Source organism: Plectropomus leopardus, chromosome 19 (genome assembly GCF_026936395.1).
Source record: "Plectropomus leopardus strain MGB_pleo_1.0 chromosome 19, ASM2693639v1, whole genome shotgun sequence".
NCBI lineage: Eukaryota > Metazoa > Chordata > Actinopteri > Perciformes > Serranidae > Plectropomus > Plectropomus leopardus.
In genome coordinates, this window is record NC_142194.1 from 9,252,149 (window position 1) to 9,273,691 (window position 21,543).

Here is a 21,543-nt window from a genome sequence, read left to right on the forward strand (position 1 = left end):
CGCGAGCCAAGGAGGGCAGCGGGGACTCCTCTGAGCGCACGAGGAGGAGGACCAACGCAGCGCGCGCCCGCGCCAAGCAACTGACAGTGCGCGTTCCCGAGTCTGCACCACTGAAAACGGTGAAATAAAAAATGAAAAAGAAAAGTCTGCTTTATTATTTTTTTAATAATTTTATTTAGGTTTTTAGATATATACAAAATACATTTGAATAAAATATATTTGAATTATTTGGATATTTGAATTTGAATATATGAATTATTATTATATTTGAATTACATACTGTACATTTTGTATATATTCTCTATCTCTTCCTTTTTGTAAATACAATTACATGTCTATGTCTGTATTTTTTTCTATTTTTCTTATCCCTAACTTATTTCTCTCCCCTGTACTGTGAGTATTGCCAACCCGGAAAAAAAATTCCTTGTTCCTTATTTGTTGAACTTGGCCAATAAACGTGATTCTGATTCTGATTCTGAAAATACAAAAACAACACACAAAAAAAAGAGAATGAGACACAGAGTCCCTACCCCCAACCCGAACAAAAGGCCAGTATGTACAGAATATAATACATTATACATCATATATTGTACATGCATACTTAAATAGACAGTGCAGGTATTACCCAATGCTAATGCCACAAAAAATCCAGCAGAGGCAGGTAGCCACAGGAAACCAGATTCAATCACCAGGACCAACAACAAATAAGCAGAAACACACTTAAGGTCCTTTAAATTTAGAGTTAAAGCATGTAACATGGACCTTAATAGTACTCCAGCCACAAAAATGTAGCGATCATTAAGTAGGTGTACAACTTAGGCGCCCTGTTGCCTGATGTGATCCACGAAGGGCCCCCAAATCTTTACAAATTTCGAATTAGAGTTAGACAAAGAATATCTTATATCCTCCAGATGTAGGCAGGAAATCATATCATTGAGCCATCTTTTATAACAAGGAGGGGATGAAGACTTCCATTCCCTCAATATAAAAGTCTGCTTTATTTACAGGGGGTGGGTGAGTATATAAAAAACATATTCCACTGAAGGGAAAAAAGATACAGACATTTACAATTCTGGATGAGAAAATAGAGCTACTCATTTGAAATCTGGGCAAACTGGCAAAGTATTTCTTTCAAAAGCATGGGAAGAAAGCAATGAGCAACTTTAAATTAAAGGACACACACTGTGCCCCTAAAAGCAGTTAGAAATTATAAAGGAATAAGCAGAATATAGGTTTAAAAAAAAAAGAAATACTGAAAATTAGCACACAAAAAAAGTGGAAAGCCAAAAAAGAAAACATAAATAAATACATAAGTAAATAAATAAATAAGAAAATTATTTTTTGCCATGCTACATATTGAGGAAACACTGAAAATAATAAAGGCCTGAGAGCACTGTCTATGACTGCACTGTTTGTGTGACAAATAAAAGACCTGACAAAACTGCTCAAAAGTAATAATAATTGTGTAAAATAATTTTGAATAATAATAACACAAATTATCAGTATTATTAAATAATTATGATAATTTTAAATATGGTTCTCTGCATGTCTTTGAAATGTGGGAGGAAGCCGGAGAACCTGGAAAAAACCCACGCTAACATGGGGAAAGCATGCAAACTCCGCACAGATAAAACTTAAATCTAAAAGCGTGGCTAAATTTCCCTACAGCATTTATTTTCTTTCCAGTCAACTCTCTTTATACATTTTAGTAACAACCACTTGGCTAACTTACCAGGAGAACCTAAAGGTAGCATCACTACAGACCAAACAATTGCCTGAAGGCCACATGATAATGATAATAATTAAACTGATTGCATAAGAAAAATATGTTAGGGTGAATGAGAAGCACTTAAAAACAAAAGAATACTATATTAAATTGATCAACATTTCATTACGTTTCCAGGAACGTAAGCTGGTAGATATGAGGTGCATCGGCCTGGTCATTCATTACCTTTTGTACAGCGACCACAGTGCTACAGTTTTGTACTTTGTGGTTTGATCAAAGGATGTCTGCGAGGCCTGCTGTCATCAGCAGTTCCCTGATCTGTCGAGTGAGTGAGAGAGATGTGGGAAATAAGGCCCATTGTGTGTTCACCGGTCATTAACCATCCTCATGGGCAGCAACAATTAATGAGGGAGTTGATCTACATTCACAGTTTGGAACTAGAAGCACAAATAATTGACCATTTCCAGTGAATAACAGCCATAATAAGAAAAATAATCTTCAGCATGCAAGTGGCTTTGTTATGCTAAAATTAGCATGCTTATGTGGCCACAATGACAATGCTAACATGCTGATGTTTAGCAGGTGTAATGTTTACCGTTTACACCATATGAGTGTTTGCATTCTGATATTTATTTAGGTTGATGGGATTAGTTTTGCAGGTTTTTGCCACATAACATGGGTACTAAACTCGCTTTGCTTGGGGGCTCCTTTTGCAAAGAGACAGGAGGCCAGGGGCCAGTCGCAGCAGCTGTATACATGTTTCTAAGATTTTTAGGTCATTTCCAGGCTTTTTAGGATGGTTTCTAAGATTTTAAGACGTTTTGGAGTTGCAGGACATTTCGGGGTGTTTCTAGGATTTAGGATGTTTCGAGGATTTTAGGTCATTACAAGTATTGTAGATCCTTTCTGGGATTTTAGGACATTAGGCACTTTGCTAGGACCTCTGTTGGGGAGTGCTACTTATCTCTAGTTTTAGCTTAATCATAACAGTTAGAGGTGGGGAAAATCGATTCACATAAGAATCTCGATTCTCGTTTTTAACGATTTAGAATTTATTAAAAAAATCCTAAAACATCGATTTTTAACCCTCTAAATTTTTTTAATCATTCAGAAAAGACGGTTTGTCGGATCGCCTTACTTTTTTCGCTGCTCTCGGTGCCGTGCATCGATGTCAGAAGCCTCTCTATTCAGCTCCGGAAATCGGCTGTTTTTACGGGACCTTGTTCAATAAATCCATAACGATAGATCCGATATTGGGTGTCTTCCGTCCACATTTATTCATATTTCATCTATTTTTCGATGATAACAGCACATTAGCGTCGATGCTAAACGCCATATTGGTTTCCCATGGTTCCTTTGGAGAGGTCAGAGGTTTGTTTTAGTCCTGTCCACCAATCGGAAGACGATCCAACGTTTGTATCCGCTTACGTATTCTATACGTCATCTAAAGCAAACTGCACTGTGATTGGCTTAATCCTGCTGTATCTATCGTTCTGTGTTATTGGTAGCGCATCTTGTATTAGAATAAACTCTGGTAGCCCCTATAATAATAATAATAATAATAATAATAATAATAATAATAATAATAATAATAATAATAATAATGAGACAAGGGTAAATCAGGAGACAGCCTTACAAGCAGCAGGGCTAATGAGTACTAATGAGTAATGACTCACTAAAAAAAAGTGCAGTTTAGTTGTTTGTTGGTCTTGAACAGTGGTTTACAGGTTGGGTGCTGTCACATTATTGACTATTTCCACCACGGCATAATGATGAAGTCAGCTTATACGTTGCATCACTTTAGAAATATTAATATTGTACACATAAGATGTACAACATATGCATGGTTTGCAGAAGTGTACAATGCAAGCCTTTTGTTATGGAAAATTGGACTGGCATTTTTTCAGTAGCTGAGAATGCAGTGTGTAAATAATTTTTGACACATTTCCTCTTTGAATATAGTTGTGCATGCTCACCTCAAAGAGTTAGTTTGAGGTGAGCATGCACAACACTCTCATGAGACAGTAACAACTTTTTATGTTTGTGATATGTTTATGGCATCTGCTCTCATTGTCTGAGAACATGTAAGATAGCGTGGCTCTTTTACAACAGTGCATTCATTGCACATTCACATTATTCCACACCAACATGTAGCCTGCAGCATGTGTGCGATTGTCTGCCGCTCTACATGGTGCAGGGAGCTTCTTAGTGCTGAGCTTGTCTGAATGAAGGCCCTGACCTGGTCTTACACTTGTGGACTCTGCACAGAAGATAAGATTAGATCATGCCCCCGGGTGCAGGTACAAACACACACTCCTATGCTTATACAGAGGTACAAACACATGATTACACAACCTGTAAAGCAAACTGAATTGTAGCTCAATTAGGGTTTTTTTGACATGTGTAAAAAATATAGGCACACTGAGGTTTGGTGTGGCGTGACTGAAAATGCTGTGAACATCAAGTACCGTCACTCTGATGTCAATCGAATAAAATAATCAATAGTAACCATGTTGGACTGCAACTGGCACAAAGTCAAGACAAGGTTTCACAATTACTAATGCAATAATGGTGGCACTTATCTCCTCACCGTTCTGTCTGTGAACGGTCATATAGCTTTATTGTCTCTTACAAGTTGATATCCTGTGATGAAACGTCACAATTTTCACTTTGTAAAACTGAACGCATGTTTGTTCATTTCTTACACACTAGATCCAGATGAAGAACTTTGAACCGTGAATTCTGCACCTGAGACCACTTTTAATTCTGTCTTTTACGATTTTTCTTTATCTAGATGTACCTTATATCAAGGATGCTCAACTTGCTTTGCTTTGGGTCTGCTTTTGCAAAATGACAAAAGGCCAGGGGCCAGACCAGCAGCCCTATACATGTTTTTTGGATTTTTGGACATTTCTAGGACTTTAGGATGTTTCTAGGATTTTAGGACCTTTCTGGGATTCTAGGGCATTTCTAGGGTTTAACTACATTTCAGGAATTTTTGGGCATTTCTACAATTTTAGGAGATTTCTAGGATTTTTAGGACGTTTCTAGGATTTAAGGATTTATGCACTCTGTACTCAGATTTTCTATACTTTGAAACTTTATGTATACTAAAAGTGCAAAAGTAAATCCCAGTGTGAATTGCTTTATTTTTATTGTGAATTCCTAAATGTTTGGGGGGACCAAACGGCACCTTTGACGGCCAGGGGCCCTAAGTTGTGTATCACTGCCTTATATTGAATCCACAATAAAACAATGACCAATAAAAGCCAATTAATAATCAAACATAATAAACTAGTATTTCATTACTGGTGATTATAACTTTGCAATCTCTCCTTCATCACCCCACCAGTATGCCCCCGATCACGTGACATATCTTTTATTACATCCTCCCTATCGCCTGCCTCTCTCTGTGTTTTCCTCTCTGCACTGATTTATCACGGCTGTGTTTCAAAGGGTGAGCACTGTCACGTCATTGGCTGACAGCCTGACAACACCCACCCAACCATGGAGTTGTGACTGGGGGAGGAGAGGTGGGAATGGGGGGTTGGCGTAAACAAGAGTTCAGTTGGGTCACATGGTGCTTTTAATGGAAATGCACGAGAGTTTGGAGGACTGTCTCCCTGCCTGTGCTTTGAGCCTGAGTGTGCTCCTTTAAAATGCTAGTTTGAAATTAAACCCCCCACCATGACGTCGTCTACCTCTTGTGTCAGCTCAGTTGGGCCTCAGACTCGGTCAAACTGGCGTGATCAGGCTTCTGAAATGACGATTCCCTCAACAACTGCAGAGGTCACCTTGAAAACCGGCATGGTCACAATCAACCAGATCGTGTCTACTCAGCAAACTAATCCAACTTGTTGAGAAAGATTTCCTATAAAGACAAGAGGAAACGGTTTGAACACAGAGGACAAAACACTGTTTCTTTCATTTCCATGTAAAGGACAAAATAAGACTCAAAATCAGCTGTTACTTCATGAATGCAATTTTAGATGTTTCACGAGGTTGGCTGAAAAGATCATTGATAACAAACTTCTTTTTTCCCATTTGAGCAAAGAGACGCAGAGCAGAGAGTTAACCATTAAACAAAGAAAAGATTCAGAGATTTCAAGGACAAAGTATACAGACTCAGGAATTTGAGCAATTTGTATCTAGAAAGATTTAACTTTCGATCACAGGTATTTCAAACACAAATGTACATTTTTTATTCCGTATGATTAATATAATCTTTATCATTTTGTACAATACATATCCAATATTACACATCATTTTTTCAGACAGAATCATCATTACTATGATAATGTCTTAAGTATGGTCACACTACGGGACTAATAGCCAAATACATTTTTAAAATATTTTATGATAAGAATTTAATTACACTTATTTTACAAAGTAGCTGTTGGATTTCATTGAGAGCTTTGCAGGACTGTAGTATGTCGCCTGTCAGAAGGATGTTAAAAAACACTGACTGATGGGCTACTTTTGGCTGTAAATTAACCTGAAATTGCTTTATTCAGCATTTATACAGTGAAATCATCTGATTCATTTGTTTGGAGAGAAAAATACATCTGTGGATAATTTGGCTCCCACTGAAAACCTCCTGAATGGCTGGATCTTAAGTTATCAGAGACAAAAAATTGGGCGCACATAAGCAGATGCTGGGCTAACTGCCCGTCTTCGACATACCAAACAGCATTTGAAAAACACTGATTTGTAACATGCAACAGTTTCTTCAGCGTTGTTACCAGTTTAAATCAGCAGGTTGGTTTGTTTCAGAGAGGAGGAGACCCCTGTGGATAATTCGGCTCCTTTTAAAAACCTCCTGTTCAACCAGTTTGTGACGAGCACCTCCTTTTTTCCTGATCCAGAGATTCAGGAGCATTTTACCAGGCACTGAATCATCCACAGAGGTCTCTTCCTCTCCAAAACAAATGGACCCAGTGATATAAACCTGTAAAAACAGTCACTAAAGTTGTGTCATGCTAAAAACTCAGTATTTTTGGAACACTGCTCATCTCGGAGGAGCTGCTAACTACGGTGGCTAACGCAAAAATGTGAAAACACGAATGGCCCTATCTAGAGCCAGTAATCTGCTCCCTAAGTACATAGAAACAGCTCATTTTAAGGTAAAAAAAACCACAATCATTATTATTTTCAGGTCTTTATTCACAAAAGAAAATTATTATTATTATACCATATTTAATTTCTGTCAATATATCCCCCTAAATTCTACACACTGGATATTTTTATATTTTTGCTTTGAACTTAAATGTGATCTCTGAAATATCTGTTTAAAAACCTGTAAGTGTTTGATTATTTCCTTAAGAATATGCAGAAACTGTTTCTACATGTGAACTGCTTGTTGGACATACAGCACATGTGCCTGTCCCCTGAGAGGAATATGGCTGCCTTGCAGTGGACTTTGACTGTGTTGTTTCACTATGATATTTAAACACTAGATGGAGCAAGAGTGTTTTGCCAACATGCTGCAGTGGAACTGCATCAGTGTGAGGGTGAGAATACAAATCAACTGACATCCACAGCAGCTGTTGTCATAGGAAACTGAGCAACAAAAATCCTTAAATACAAAATATAATCAAAACACATGTATACCTCTAAGTATGAGACAGAAGAGACACTGGTTGGATGGTCCACAAGAACTGTAACTTTAAGGATATACAAGTTTGTGAACAGACAAATTACATGTTTGGTTAACCCAGAATCGAATATATTATTTTTTATTTTGCCATGCAGTTAGATTTGGATTCATTTGCCAGTTTTCATCAGAAAACTACTTTCTATTAATTAATAGTTCCGATAAGACCTATCAATTAATAGGTCTTATCAGGAGTGATCGAATTAAATTGTATAAAACAAAAAATAAAACTCTGATAGCTCCAGCTCTCTCTCATTGACGTGAGTAAAAAAGATTTTTTTTAGTTTAATTAACCATTTGATAAAAATTATTGCAGTATTCTGTATTTGAGCCTGCCCCTTAAGTAAGATTTAGGGAGTTTTGGTGATATCTAGCGGTCAGGATTGCAGATTGCAACAAGCTGCAAATTCTTCTGGCCAGAATTCCTTAAGTGTTCATAGGTAAGGAAGTTTTCACCTGGAGCCGAATTATCCACAGAGGTCTCTTCCTCTCCAAAACAAACAGACACTGCAACTTTAACAAGAAAAACACTGAATAAAGCAGTTTCATGTTACAAATCAGTGTTTCTCCAATGCTGTTTGGCATTATTAGAGACAGGCTGCTAGCCCAGCACCTGCTGATGTATGCTCACCTTTTTTTTATTTTATAGCTTATTGTGTACTCACCTTATTTCTGATTCAGAGATTCAGGTTTTTAAGAGGAGTCAAATTATCCGCAGAGCTCACTTCCTCTCCCAGCAAATGAACCATGGGATTTACATCTGTAAAAACACAGAATAAAGTTGTTTAATTTTAAAAAATCAGTGTTTGTGCTGCTAGGCCCAGCACTTGCAAATCTGTGCTCACCTTTTATCTCTGATAACTTGAGGTCCAGACATTCAGGAGGTCTTTAAAAAGAGCCAAAAAATTGCAGAGGTCTCTTCCTCTCCAAAACAAACAGACACGATGATTTTAACAGGTAAAAACAGTGAAAAAAGCAGTTACACATTAAAAAAAAAAAAGAAAAAAGAAATCTGGCACTCCAGTTGCAGCAGAGGCGCTAACTGCGGAGGCCGATGAGAAAACATGAATGACCCTGCCGAGAGCCAGTGTTTGTTTTGTTTGTTCTGGGCTACCGTAGAAACATAGCAGTGCAACATAGTGATCTCCATAGATGAGGAGCCACTCCCTATGTAACAGCTCCTTCTAAGGTATTGGAAACATAACAGTTCTTATCGTATTAATATAGCATTAATGCAATAATGGTAACAGTCCATTAGTAAGAAGTAAGCCATTATTTATCATACACTCAATAAATCATCTAAAGTAGAAAGTTTGTTTTCAGTATGCTTAGAGTAAAGAAGAGAGAGATTAACAGACACAAACAAAACAAACTGTTCTATGATTTATACTACTAAATCAATAAATAATACTTTATTAACATAAATAAGCACTATTATACGATTATTATTACTGTATAACAATATTTTCAATAGATTCCACCATATTTAGACAAAAAGTTAATTTGTGAAATGTATCATTTTATTTCATAACTTTTTTATTATTATGATTATTGTCATCATGCATTTTATTCTGATTAGTTTCAATACAATTTGTTTCACACCAGTAAAGCCAGTTGAACTGAAACTTGCCTGTTGTGTGTCTGTGTGTGTGTGTGTGTGTGTGTGTGTGTGTGTGTGTGTGTGTGTGTCTGTGTCTGTGAATTTAGAAGCCGAGAGGTAAAAAGTTGAAGAAGTTCCCACGAGAACTTTCCTGTCGAGTGTCTCTATTCAGGAAGCTGTGGCTTTCACTAGGTCTTCTCACATCTCCTCATCAGCACTACACATATCTCTCTTTATATACTGTGTGTGTGTGTGTGTGTGTGTGTGTGTGTGTGTGTGTGTGTGTGTACATTATGTTTGACAGTCAGATGTCACCCCACGTGTCAGGTGGCCCAGAAGGAAACCCTACAGGAAGTACGGTCAGGCCTAGAGAGGTCAGGAAAAAGTCAAACTGCCTGCTTTCGTCAACAGATTTTGATTCTCACTACGCCCCATCAACTGTCTGTCAACCACAGTCTACACGTAAAGCTTTCAGTTATCCTTAAAGGAAGAGAGAAGTTGTGCTACTTCAACGATTATGCAAAGCAGCGTGACAAACCTGTGAAGTGAAAAGCTTAATTACCTGCCTCAATTATCAACATTTATTAGTCGCCAAAACCCACTTAAAACCCACAGCTCTGATAGTTAAAATATTTGAAGTTATATCAAAATACTATACATCAGAAATATTGGTGGTTGACAAAAAAACAGCTCGTAGTTTTGCATCAGAAAGTTTCATATTTAATAAAAGTTGAATCTACAAAATATCTGATAAGAATTCACAGGCGGAGGTAGAGAATCTTGTTCTTTGAGGATGACGGTCTTCCTACATTTTCTTTAGACTCAAGTTTCCGCTCAGACATCCGTGGACATGCTGGGCCAAAGAGAGCTTCAGGGATGGTTCCTCCACACCGCTGTGAGAAACACCCAAATACAACATTTAACCACTCAAAAAAAACCCAAAAACTAAAAAAACGCAGTCCCAGCAAAGCCCCTTATGTTTTAAAATCATACGAAAACCCTGAAAATCTAGAAACGTCCTAAAACCATATGAAGGTCCTTAAGTCCTAAAAATGTCCTGAAATCTGAGAAAAGTCCTAAAATTCATGAAATGTCTTAAATCCTAGAAATACTAGAAATGTCCCGGTATCCTCAAAATCTCAACATCCTGGAAACATCTTAAAATCTTTGAAATATCATAAAATGTTGGAAATGTCTTAAAATACTCGAAAAGTCCTAAAATGTCATAAAAAATCCTAAAAAAAACAACACAACTTAAAATCCCTGAAATATCCTAAAATCCTGGAAAGGTCTTAATATACTAGAAATGTCCTAAAGTCTTAGAAATGTCCTAAAATCCTTGAAACATGTACAGGGCTGGTGGCCCCTGGCTTCCCGTCACCTTGCAAAAGCGGCCCCCAAGCAAAGCAAATTGAGTATCGCCGCCATAGAGCCGTGCTGCTAATATTACCAAAATAAAGTTGACAAAATATTAATTGTGTTGGATGAAGACTGACACACACACAGACACACACCTGAGGACGTAGGTAACACAGAGGATGGAGAGCGGCTGGTGTGCGCTGGGCCTGGACTTGGAGGGTCGCATGCTGGGGATGACGGCGCTGTGACTCTCCACCCAGACGTAACCTCCACCTCTGACCAGCATCCTGTACTGACCGCTGACTGACTGACTCTTCAAACACACTGCAGAGACAGAGGTGAAATTAGACAGGTGCAGGTGTGTCGCGTGTGTATGTGCATCGATACTTACGGTTGAGGTGATTTTTGGCCAAACAGTTTGTGTCGAGTGTGTGACAGAGATCATAGATGGAGCGGCCCAGCAGGTCCTCTGGACTGTAACCTAAAAGCAAAGTCACTCTGCAAAAACACACAAAGAAGTACCGATTATTTTACAAAAATACTGTCTGAAAAACTTCAGCTGATGTTGAGGAGTTAATTACTGTCCGTCCTGCCAATTTAGTTTTAGTTATTCAGCAGCAGCAGCAAACAAGTTAAGGTTCACTGATATTGTGCAGTCGTTGGTCTAAAATTAAAAAAAGGGGGAAGATAAAAAGGGAACACAGAAGCCGTTAAAGTTCTGGATGTTTTGTTTTTTTCATTTTTGTCACGTTGAATTAACCGCTTACATGATTTTTTTTACCCCCTCACATGATAATTTGTGAACGGATTGCTCACCTCGTGTGGCGTCGAATTCAGGAAGAAAACTCTCATGCCTATTTGGTGAACGAAGAATCCAAAAAAAGGCGAACATTTTTCATGAATTGAAGTTTTAGGAGTCCAGCTATTTAACACAGCCTCCTCTTACTCCAAATTTTTCTCAGCTTTTGGATGCTTTGTTCACCGTGTAGGCAAACAAGAAAAACATTGTTTTCTTCACAAATATAACGTAATACGAGGTGATTAACAGTAAAAAAAAAATTTTTAAAAAGCCACAGAAAAGCAGCATATTTAGCATATTTTATACTATTCTGGCTAAATTTAGCTTTATGTTTTTTATGCAATCTGGCACCTATTTACCCTTAAAATCATTTCATTTTTTACATTCCCAGATTTATTATGAATGGTGATGAAAAAAAATGTTACTTGTTAGCAATTAATATTGAGTAAATAGTACTCTACAAATGCTATAATTCAAAATCTATTGACTTGATTTGCAAAAATTGTTATTTATGGTAATAGTGTTGGGATGTAACTTTTATTCACATACAAATATGAATTTAATGACAGATTATTAGATCCGGGGCTTTTTTCATTATTAGACCTATTGTTATTTTTTAGTATTAAATATTGGCTTTATGTTTACATCTATGGCTACTTTTAGTACTTTTACTTTTACAAGATAGAAGTTAACTGCACAAAAGCGTGTGTGTATGCACTTTAAATCACCTCTGGTCACAGTACGTGAACCTCATGTCCATGCTGTGCTGGCTGGTGAAAGTGTGTGTGCTGAGGAGTGTGTGTGACAGGGGCAGAGACTGGCAGGTCAGCAGCAGGCAGGAAACTGAAGACGGGGCGACACACACCTTCACTCGGCCCCGACAGTGGAGAACCTAAAACCACAGAGAGCAGGATTTAAAGACCTTTTGGTTATACAAAATCAACACGTCTAAATCATTTTATCCTTTTAGACATTTATGTGAAATACTGCTATAATTAGTGCATTCATTCTTGAGTTATGGCAAAAGCATGTCTTGTGAGGTCACGGTGACATTGACCATTCTTGAGTCCAAGTGAACGTTTGTGCCAAATTTGAAGAAATTCTCTGAAAGTGCTCTTTAGAGATATCATGTTCACAAGAATGAGACAAACCTGGTCACAGTGACCTTGATCTTTGACCTCTGACCACCAAAATCTAATTATTTAATTATTGAGTCCAAGTGGACATTTGTGCCAAATTTGAAGAAATTCCCTTGAGGTGTTCTTGAGATATCGCATTCACGAAAAGGGACGGATACACACACGGGTGCAGAGATCGACAGCTGGAAAACGGCTATCGCACAGAGGCATTAAGAGACAGAATTTAAAAAGTTAAAGTACCCGAGAGCCAAAAATGAGCAAACAAAGGCTTGAGTGGCTAGAATATACTCAGTGATACTTAAAAAACGAACAAAGATTGCATAATTCATCATGTTTCAAGACTAACCAGTGATACAAAATCGACAGAAATGTGCGAATTACAAAGTTTACGTTTACAAGCTCTGATGCATCACAAAGAAATTCACGAGTTTCAACTCTTCGCTGACTACAATCCATTTCAGATGTTTGATAAACATGATCAGAAACGGTTTGTCACCTCACAATGTTGTGAGGTGTTGTTTCTCACCAACCTTCCACGTAGCTGACTTGAGGTTGGCGCTTCTTCCTCTGTGTGTCAGAGCGCTTTTTATCCTCATGACAAAGTCCCTCTTTGCACCGCACCAAACTTCCTCTAAAAAAAAAAAACAGCCCAAAAACAAGTTATATAAGAAGCAACATGTACAGAACTGCTCAAGTGTGTATGATCTCTCAAAAACAACACATAACCACGGAGTATATAACCCAGACTGAGCACACACTCTGCTGGCAGCATGTCTACACACACACACACACACACACACACACACACACACACACACACACCTGCTGTTAGACGTAGATTATTTCTGATTTCTTCGTGGTCACAAGGGTGAGTAAACTCAAAAATATTGTGTCCCATCAGCTCGGTCTGTAAATATAAAGCACATATTCATCTTCAAATCCTGCGTCCTAAATGTGCATCATTCACGTAAATGTGTGTGTGTGTGTGTGTGTGTGTGTGTGTGTGTGTGTGTGTGTGTGTGTGTGTGTGTGTGTGTGTGTGTACCTGTGTCAACCCCATGTACTTGCTGACGTTGTCAGACAGGTAGATCATGTCTCCCTCAGTGGACAGAACCATCAGAAATCCCTCCAGGATCCTCAGGTACATGTTGGTCTCCTCAGAGGCTTTGACATCCTCCGTGTCTTTCTCCTCCTCCCGCTCGTCACATCCTCCGTCTCGCCCTCGCCGTTCCTCTCCATCATCCGCCACTTGCGCATTTGTTACTGCTCGGCTGGCCTCGGCTTTTGTCCCTGAAACAGCACAAGACAGGAAGTGGGTTTATTAATTGTGTTACTGTCTGACTTCTTTAACAAAATTGCTTCCTTTTATGAGAAACTGTACTGCTCTGCAGTCTCAGGGGGTTCAGTGTTTGTGGAAATTATGAACAAAAGGATGTTCACAGCACAGATTTTGTGGCCTACAAACCGTGTGTGTGTGTGTGCGCGTGCGTGTGTGTTTTACAGGTGACTCATGTTATAGAGGACTTCCTCTGTCTGACACTTGTCTCAAACCCGTCGGTCTTGCGACTACACTTTACCACAACAAACTTATGTTTCATTTCTGTCCGGTAGCTGTCTGTGTACAAGAAGAGCAAATATTTTTGTTCAGAATTTACAATAAACTTATAGCCATGAATGTCATCTGCATGAATAGGTAAATTGATTTTTTTTTTTTTGCTTTTTGTATAATTGTGAGACACATCTGCTCACCAGGGATGATGTTAGATATTAACCTGCGTATGTACTGCAAGCCCCGGCTTTATGTGCGTGATATGCGTGTGTGTGATGACCGTCAGTACCTCTGAGTAGTGCGTGCACGCGTATGTAGCTGAGGGTAAGGCGAATAACCGAGGGCCTGTCCAGGTGAGCTCGGACAGACGGCTGCAGCGGCAAGAGGCCAGACAAATCTCCAAACACCTCAGACTCCACCCGTCGTCTCCTTCTGGCGGCCTCGCGGCTGATCGCCCTGCAGAGGAAAGAGGACATCTTCATGAAATTCACATGGATTTCACAAAACAAAAATGAGAATTTAAAGTCACTAAAACTCACTCAGTGTTAAAAACAGAAAGGATGCACACACGTGATGATATTTTGAGCATACTCGGACTGTTGTGTTTGTTACAGCGTTACTGTGAAACCAGCATGAAAACTAAAGTTTATCATACTAAGTAGGTTTGCTCATCTATGGTATTAAAAAAAAATGCAACAGGATAGAGAATCTCACTTTTGTGTGTACACTGTCTTTACTCCTTGACTGCTTATTGTAGTTATGTACATACTTTATTTAAAATACAGTTTAAATTAATTATGATAAATATGTTTGTTCAACAAAAAAAACACTTGTTTTCCCTCTTTTAAGGGTCATTAAAACTCATTATAACACTTACAGTGATAATTGTTTAATACTGTATACCATGAAACTGTGACTTATTCCAGGACAGTTATCGCACCATGAACATCTTCTACCGTTGCAACCATACTTTGTTAAAGTTATTAAGATCAATTCTTTCTTTTTTTTTCTGCTAATATTCACACGAAGTGAGCGAGGTGCAAGATAGCACGGTGCATTTACTCTTTGTGATTCTTTGAGATACTTGAACTTTTACTTCATTACACCAAAGTTTATAAAGAAATACTGCACTTTTTAATTACTTTTTATCATACTTTTTTCTTACAAACAGCTTGAACTGAATAGTACTACTAAATACTACTACTAAATAGTCATGTTTCAGTTTGAAGACACAGTGACCTTTTGACATTATCTGATAAGAATGAGGAGAACTTCTCAACATGTGGGGAAGTGTGTATTACTTCAACTTATGAAACCTCAAATTTTAGGGTTTTTTTTTTTCTTTTCATGAGCCTACTTTCACTTTTAGTAAGAGTACATTTCTACGGCTTTTTTACTTGTACTTAAAATATCAATTGCATACGTTTACCTTTTTTTTTTTAAAGGATTTGAGTTGTTCTTTCACCAATGATGAACAGATGTGGAAGGACAGTGGTGCATTGTGGCTGACGCTCAGCGAGGCAACAACACCATGTTTTGGCTCACCGCATCGCCACAGTTACTGACCAACACCCAAAAAAAAAAAAAAAACTGGCGGGAATGCCACTCAAGTACTGGTAAGCTATATGTTTTTTGATAAACTTTTAAGTAATGTTGCTATGGGAAGCCTATCAACATGTTAACTCCATAGTCCTTATTTCAGAAAAAGAAAAATTTGGATTGGCATTAAGCAGTGATGTAATAACGTTGTTACAATACTTGAGAACTTTTTGGGGAATCTCTACTTTATTTGAGTTTTTATATTTCTGTCAACTTTCACTTACTAGACTACATTTCCTAAATAAAACTTATACTTTATTACATTCCCCCTCGCATATTAGTTACTTACTGCAAAAGGGATGATCTGTTTCTTGGATTTTGTTCTTAAAATCCTTTAAGTTGTAAAAAGACCTTGTTTTTCTGCAGTGTAATGTACGCTCCATTTTTAAGGTGGAAAATGTTAAAAAAACATTATAATTCTCAAAATTCTGACTACTTGCTTTTTTCCCCTTGCATTTAATATCATGAAATTACTTTTGATACTTAAGTACAGTAAATATCAGACACTTAAATATTCAAATCAAGTTATACGCTAATAGGTGACTTTAACTTCTACTAGTCATTTTCTGGGTAAAATATCCGTAAAGTAGATTTACAAAATTATTTTTAAAAAGCTAGGGAAAGCTGTATGGGAAAAAACTATATTTAAAATACATATACATACATATATATATAAATACATATTTAAAATTCTATTTTAATTTCAATATGTTTTTCAATGTTATTACCTTGTTTTGTGTCTTTCTTATTTTTTATATCATTTTTAAAACTTCTTTTCAGGTAACTTTCTTAAATTCTTTTACTAATTTCGTGCAAATTTTTGGGTCATTTCTTCTTTCAGTGCTCATTGCCTTCTTCCCATGATTTTGACAGAAATTAGACCAAATTGAGGGACAAAAAGAGGGACTTTTTAAACATTTTTTCCTCATCCTAATTAACAATAAGAATGTATATTTTTTTTACCCAATTCTGAACAATGAGTGCCACACAGTCACAGAAAAAAATAAATTAAAGCCACAAAATAAAAAAAGTCAGAATATTTCTAAAGAAACACATGAAATACACAGCGGAGATGCTTATTAAAATGCAGCCTTACCTTCTCTTCTCCTTGTCAGCTGTCATCGCGTCCAACAGGCGCCTCTATCCGACGTCATGGTGATCACCGGCTCACAACAGAAGACACAGAGGCAGCAGGACTTCACAGCACAGCAGGGAACCTCCCTGCCACAATTTGCACTATCACAGGTAGCCCAATTAATCAGAGAGGCAATTAGCAGTGCCAAATGTCACAAGGTAAGAGGTCCGCCCGCAGCACAGATGACTTCAACAGTGAGTCTCCTCTCCACTCTGCATGTGCATCACCTGCAGGGCCTCCAAAACTGAGAACAATGATAGGTCAGCTGGCCAGGAAAAGCATCACCCCTCCCCTCCCCTCCCCTCCCCTTCCTCTCTTCCTCCACTCCCCCTCTCTTCTCACAAACTCTCAATCATCCCACAGACCAGAGCAGCCTCTGAGCAGCAGCAGGCGAGAATCGATACCAAAAAGCGTGCAGGGAAAGAGGACGCAGAGGAGTCTGGGAGTGATGTAGACAGCTCAGTGTTTTATTGGAATCAGACCAGACAGGACTAGCCTGGCTGTTGCACTACATTTTGGCACAGAGTAAGATAGTGTGACCAGGAACAGCCCTACCCCTGGGTGCACAAAGCTTCACTACACACCGACTCTACTGCACACAGAGCAACCAGCTCGCCTTCAGAATCACTGTACAGTACACGCGACAACAGTCCTTCTCTGTGTGTGCATGTGTGTGTTTGTATGGAAGGAGGGTGAGCAGAAGAGGGAGGAGGCAGAGGAGAGAAGTCTGTATGTGTGTGGGTATTTTGTTGTGTGTGTGTGTGTTTGACGTGAGAGGTAATTCAGCTGCTGGTTTTCCACATTTCTTCCCGCCCGGCTGTAACAGACCTATGATAGTATAGTTATAGTATTTTACACAAAGGTTTCCTCCAGATACACTTTACAATAATAATAATAATAATAATAATAATAATAATAATAATAATAATAATAATAATAATAATAATAGTATCTATCATAAAAAAGAAAGAGCAATAAGAAAGAAAAGCCATTCTTGAAAAAAAGCAAAAGTCAGAAAAGCAAGTGGTTTTGGCTGAGTGAGACGGCTGCTGGAGGCAGGAAAGGGGAATTGGTGCTTTGGAGGAGAGGGGAAGGAAAAGGAGGGGAGGCTGAAAACACTGATGGTAACTATAGAAACAGAAATGCTGAGGACGAAAGTCACACACCAACAGGGAAAAAGAAAAATCATGCTTTCACACTTCAGAAAACTTTCATTCACAACAACAACAACAAAAACAACAAAAAAAGACCCACGGGCCAGCACATTCACGCCGGCGGGACAGACTCAGAAACTATCAGATGGATGAAACAGCTGGAAATCGGGCTTTACGCTGCTACACAGGCCGCCTGTAACACTGTGCTCCACATAATTAGTTTGATAGCCTGTAACTTGTAAGCTCGACATTCATTTTATACACACGAGTCAGGAGGAGGATGAGTACGACGGAGTATTAGTGCCACGCTGAAGAAAAAGAAATAGAATTCATCAATAAAGTTTTATAACAAGAATAAAGTCATAATTTCATTAAAGTCACGCTACTGAAAGAAAAAAGTTGTTTTATTACAAGAATAAAGTCGTAATTTAATGATTAAAGACATACAATTTTCAAGAGAAAAAGTCTTAGCATAAGAAGGTCATGACGTAATAAGAATAACGTCATAAAGACGTGAAAATTAAAAATATTTTGAGAATAAAGTAATTCTATTTCAGTTCATAATTTTGAAAAAAGTCATATTTCATGAATAAAGTTGTAATTTTGAGAAAATATCATATCACCAGATTTAAGTAATAATTTCGAGAAACATGACATATTATAAGAATGAAGTCGTAATTTCAAGAAAAATCATAACGAGAATGTAGCGGTCCTCATTTAATAAGGATAAAGTAATCATAATATTACAAGAATAAAATTCTTGTTTAATCAAGATTAATTCCTACTATTTCAAACAAGAAGGTGCAAATGTAGGAGAATTAAGTTGTAATTTCAGCAGAAAATAGTCATAATATTATGAGCATAAAGTTGTAATTTTAGAAGAATAAAGTCATACTATTTCATGACAAAAACTCATAATATGACGAGAAAAAGAAGTCAGAATATTATGTTAATAAAGTTGTAAATTTATCTAAATCTTTAATCTACATTTTTTTACTTGTAAATTTATAATCACATAATATTCTGACTTTTTCTCCGTAATATTATAACTTAATTATGGGAATATGTTGACATATTCTAAACATATTTTTCTTCAGTGTGACACTAATACTCCGTTGTAAATGAGCGCAAGACTTCAATCATACCACCAATAAAAAATAAAAAAATAAAAAATAAAATAAAAACATTTTGAGGAAAAAGTCAAAAATAACACGTGAACAAAACAAATCAAATATATATATAGTCAGGGTATTGCACAAAGGGTATTTGGCCCTAACTGGTCCACAATAAGGACAGTAATAACACAGGTAGGGTGCTTGTCCATGCGCCACGACTCTCCTTTACTAGCAGACAATACCAACACAATACAGCCACTCAACACAGGCTATATACAGGCCTCTGCACCCAGCACCCACTGCACAGTCCTGGTGCTGGGGAGAGAAGCAGTGTGTGTGTGTGTCTGTGTCTGTGTCTGTGTGTGCGTGTGCGTGTGCGTGTGCGTGTTTTGGTTGTCTGAGCATGTGCAGCAAGTGTGTTTGTGTTGCACACTTGGAAATGTAGTGTGTTGTGTTTGTGTGTATGTCTGCATTAAAAGTGTGCGACATGAGAGTGTGTGTGAGTGTGAGAGAGAGCATGTGCAGGTGTGTATATTCATATTCATAGTCATATTCATATTTATATTCATAATAAACCCAGGCAACAAGAACAACACAATGCAAGTAAAGAATATTCCAAAAAGTAACAACAACCAATAGCTTCAAAGTAAAGGAGTGACCGTGTGCGCGCACGTGTGTGTGTGTGTGTGTGTGTGTGTGTGTGTGAGAGAGAGTGTTTTGTAAAGGGATTTATGGTTCTACACATGTATGAGTGTCAGCAATGTGTGCGTACATGCGTGCCAGGTTTAGTGTTGTTGGGTGTGTGTGTGTGTGTGTGTGTGTGTGTGTGTGTGTGTGTGTGTGTGTGTGTGTGTGTGTGTGTGTTAGGTCTGCGTCTCCTCGGGGGCGCAGTAGGAGAAGTCTTTGAACTCCTCCTGGTTGATCTGTCGGATGATGGCCTCGTCCGTGGGCGTCAACACGGGATCCTCCTTGGTGAAGTCCTGGTCAAAGTTATTCACATCTCGCTTGGTCTTCTGCAGAGGCACACGCACACACACACACGCACACACACACAGAGGGATGTCAGAGGAAGAAACTTCTCTATTATCTAGAGCTTTAAAAGTGACATTAGAGCGACACCTTCAGACCTCTGAGACTTGCTGCCTTTGTTGTGAAGATAATTACGGGTCGACAGATTAATTATCGGCCTGGCTGATTATTGGGGCTGATAGTTTGGCATTTTGCAGATTATCTGTATTGGTGTTTTTTTTTAATGATCGCCAGTAAAAGTAATTAATTAAAAAGTGGAAAGAAAGTGTCAGCATGGGAGGAACTTTGACTTTGTAAAACCTCAGTGAGCTATTTTTAATTTATGCATTTTAATTTCAATTTTTGCTTGACTTTATATTAAAAAAAAAAGTTGCTGGGAACTTTATGCAGTTATATGATGTTGATAATTCAGCACTGATTTAACATTTGCTAAAGACTTCTGGATTAAGTTTTTTGTCACAGTTTGTTATATTACAAATATATCAAAATATTGACAGGAACATTTTTATTGTAAATGCATATCTGTTCCAAATATCTGTTGTCGGTCTTTTCAACTACTAATGAACAGTATCAGTATCGGCCCTGAAAAACCAATATCGGCCAGCCCTTAAAGATCACTCACGCACGCACGCACGCACGCACGCACGCACGCACGCACACACACACACACACACACACACACACACACACACACACACACACACACACACACACACACACACACACACACACACACACACAGCCTGCATAGTGTCACCTACATGAATGTGTGGCAACTCAATCTACAACCGGGGGCGACATACCTCCTTTAGCAGTTTGCAGGATTAATCTCAGGGGTCATAAAATTACTAACGGGAAAGAAAAGCATTTCTATTGCATCAGAATATATAATTATCAAAGTGAAACAGAAGTAAGCACGTCTTTAGCGTCTGTGCTGTGATATATTTCCCAGTGAAACTGAATATTTGAGTGGTTTCCCTTTACACAGGTTTGGGTATCATTTGGTTTTCTTTCTGAAACTGGTGCTAGAACGATGCTTTTAAAAATGTATCGGTGCCTAATTGGTGGTTGAACTGAAACTGAAATTAAATTCTAAATTAATTCTATTGCCAAGGTAAACTTAAGCTTGAAACTGAGCAATATATGAACTCAGTTTAAAGTACACTTAAATGTATAAATGTGGATAAATACACAACACAATTAACAAATTCACATAATAAATAAAACCTAACTCACTTAAAATTTAACATTAAATAGCATTTACAATAGTAATAACAGCAAAATAAATTTTGACTGCTTTCTCCTTAACGCCATAATTTCTCCATTATTTGTTTAGGAGCAGCGGAGATTGTCACAACAATGAAAATAGCTGGTCATTTTTAATACTACGGCCAATAAAAACCTGATACCACTGTTTCTAATACCTGACTTTGAGAAATGTAAATATGTTTTTCCACAAATATTAAAAAAATAAGCCAAACATCAACCTTTGTCTTTGAACAAAACAGCCATGAATGAATTTTACTACAAAAATACACTGTGGAACTCTATATATAATATATGCTTTTGATGGTCTTGAAGATATGAAATCGACTTTGAACGATGTATCTAATCTTTTCTTGTGATCTAGCTGATAAGTTTCCAGGTATTTTATTTTCTCAACTACTGAAGAGATAAATCGTGATG

The 21,543-nt window shown here is 37.8% G+C and overlaps 2 protein-coding genes across 2 annotated transcripts in view; both read right to left on the reverse strand.

Annotated features, from left to right (window-relative positions):
• Window positions 1-9,676: 9,676 nt before the first annotated feature.
• On the reverse strand, window positions 9,677-16,841 carry epas1a (endothelial PAS domain protein 1a). The gene is made up of 9 exons (XM_042508110.2): window positions 16,521-16,841; window positions 14,115-14,281; window positions 13,322-13,566; window positions 13,099-13,183; window positions 12,807-12,907; window positions 11,866-12,029; window positions 10,730-10,836; window positions 10,494-10,662; window positions 9,677-9,872 (listed from the first exon to the last, which is right to left on the reverse strand). The coding sequence occupies exons 1-9, from the start codon at window positions 16,544-16,546 to the stop codon at window positions 9,785-9,787; spliced, it is 1,152 nt and encodes a 383-aa protein (XP_042364044.2). The 5' UTR covers window positions 16,547-16,841; the 3' UTR covers window positions 9,677-9,784.
• Window positions 16,842-17,005: 164 nt separating this feature from the next.
• The window catches only part of prkcea (protein kinase C, epsilon a), a 45,622-nt gene continuing 41,084 nt past the window's right edge, over window positions 17,006-21,543 (reverse strand). Inside the window, exon 15 of the mRNA XM_088069706.1 lies at window positions 17,006-19,841. Coding sequence (XP_087925832.1) covers window positions 19,692-19,841 — 150 coding nt within the window. The 3' untranslated portion in view covers window positions 17,006-19,691. The remainder of the gene's footprint in view (window positions 19,842-21,543) is intronic.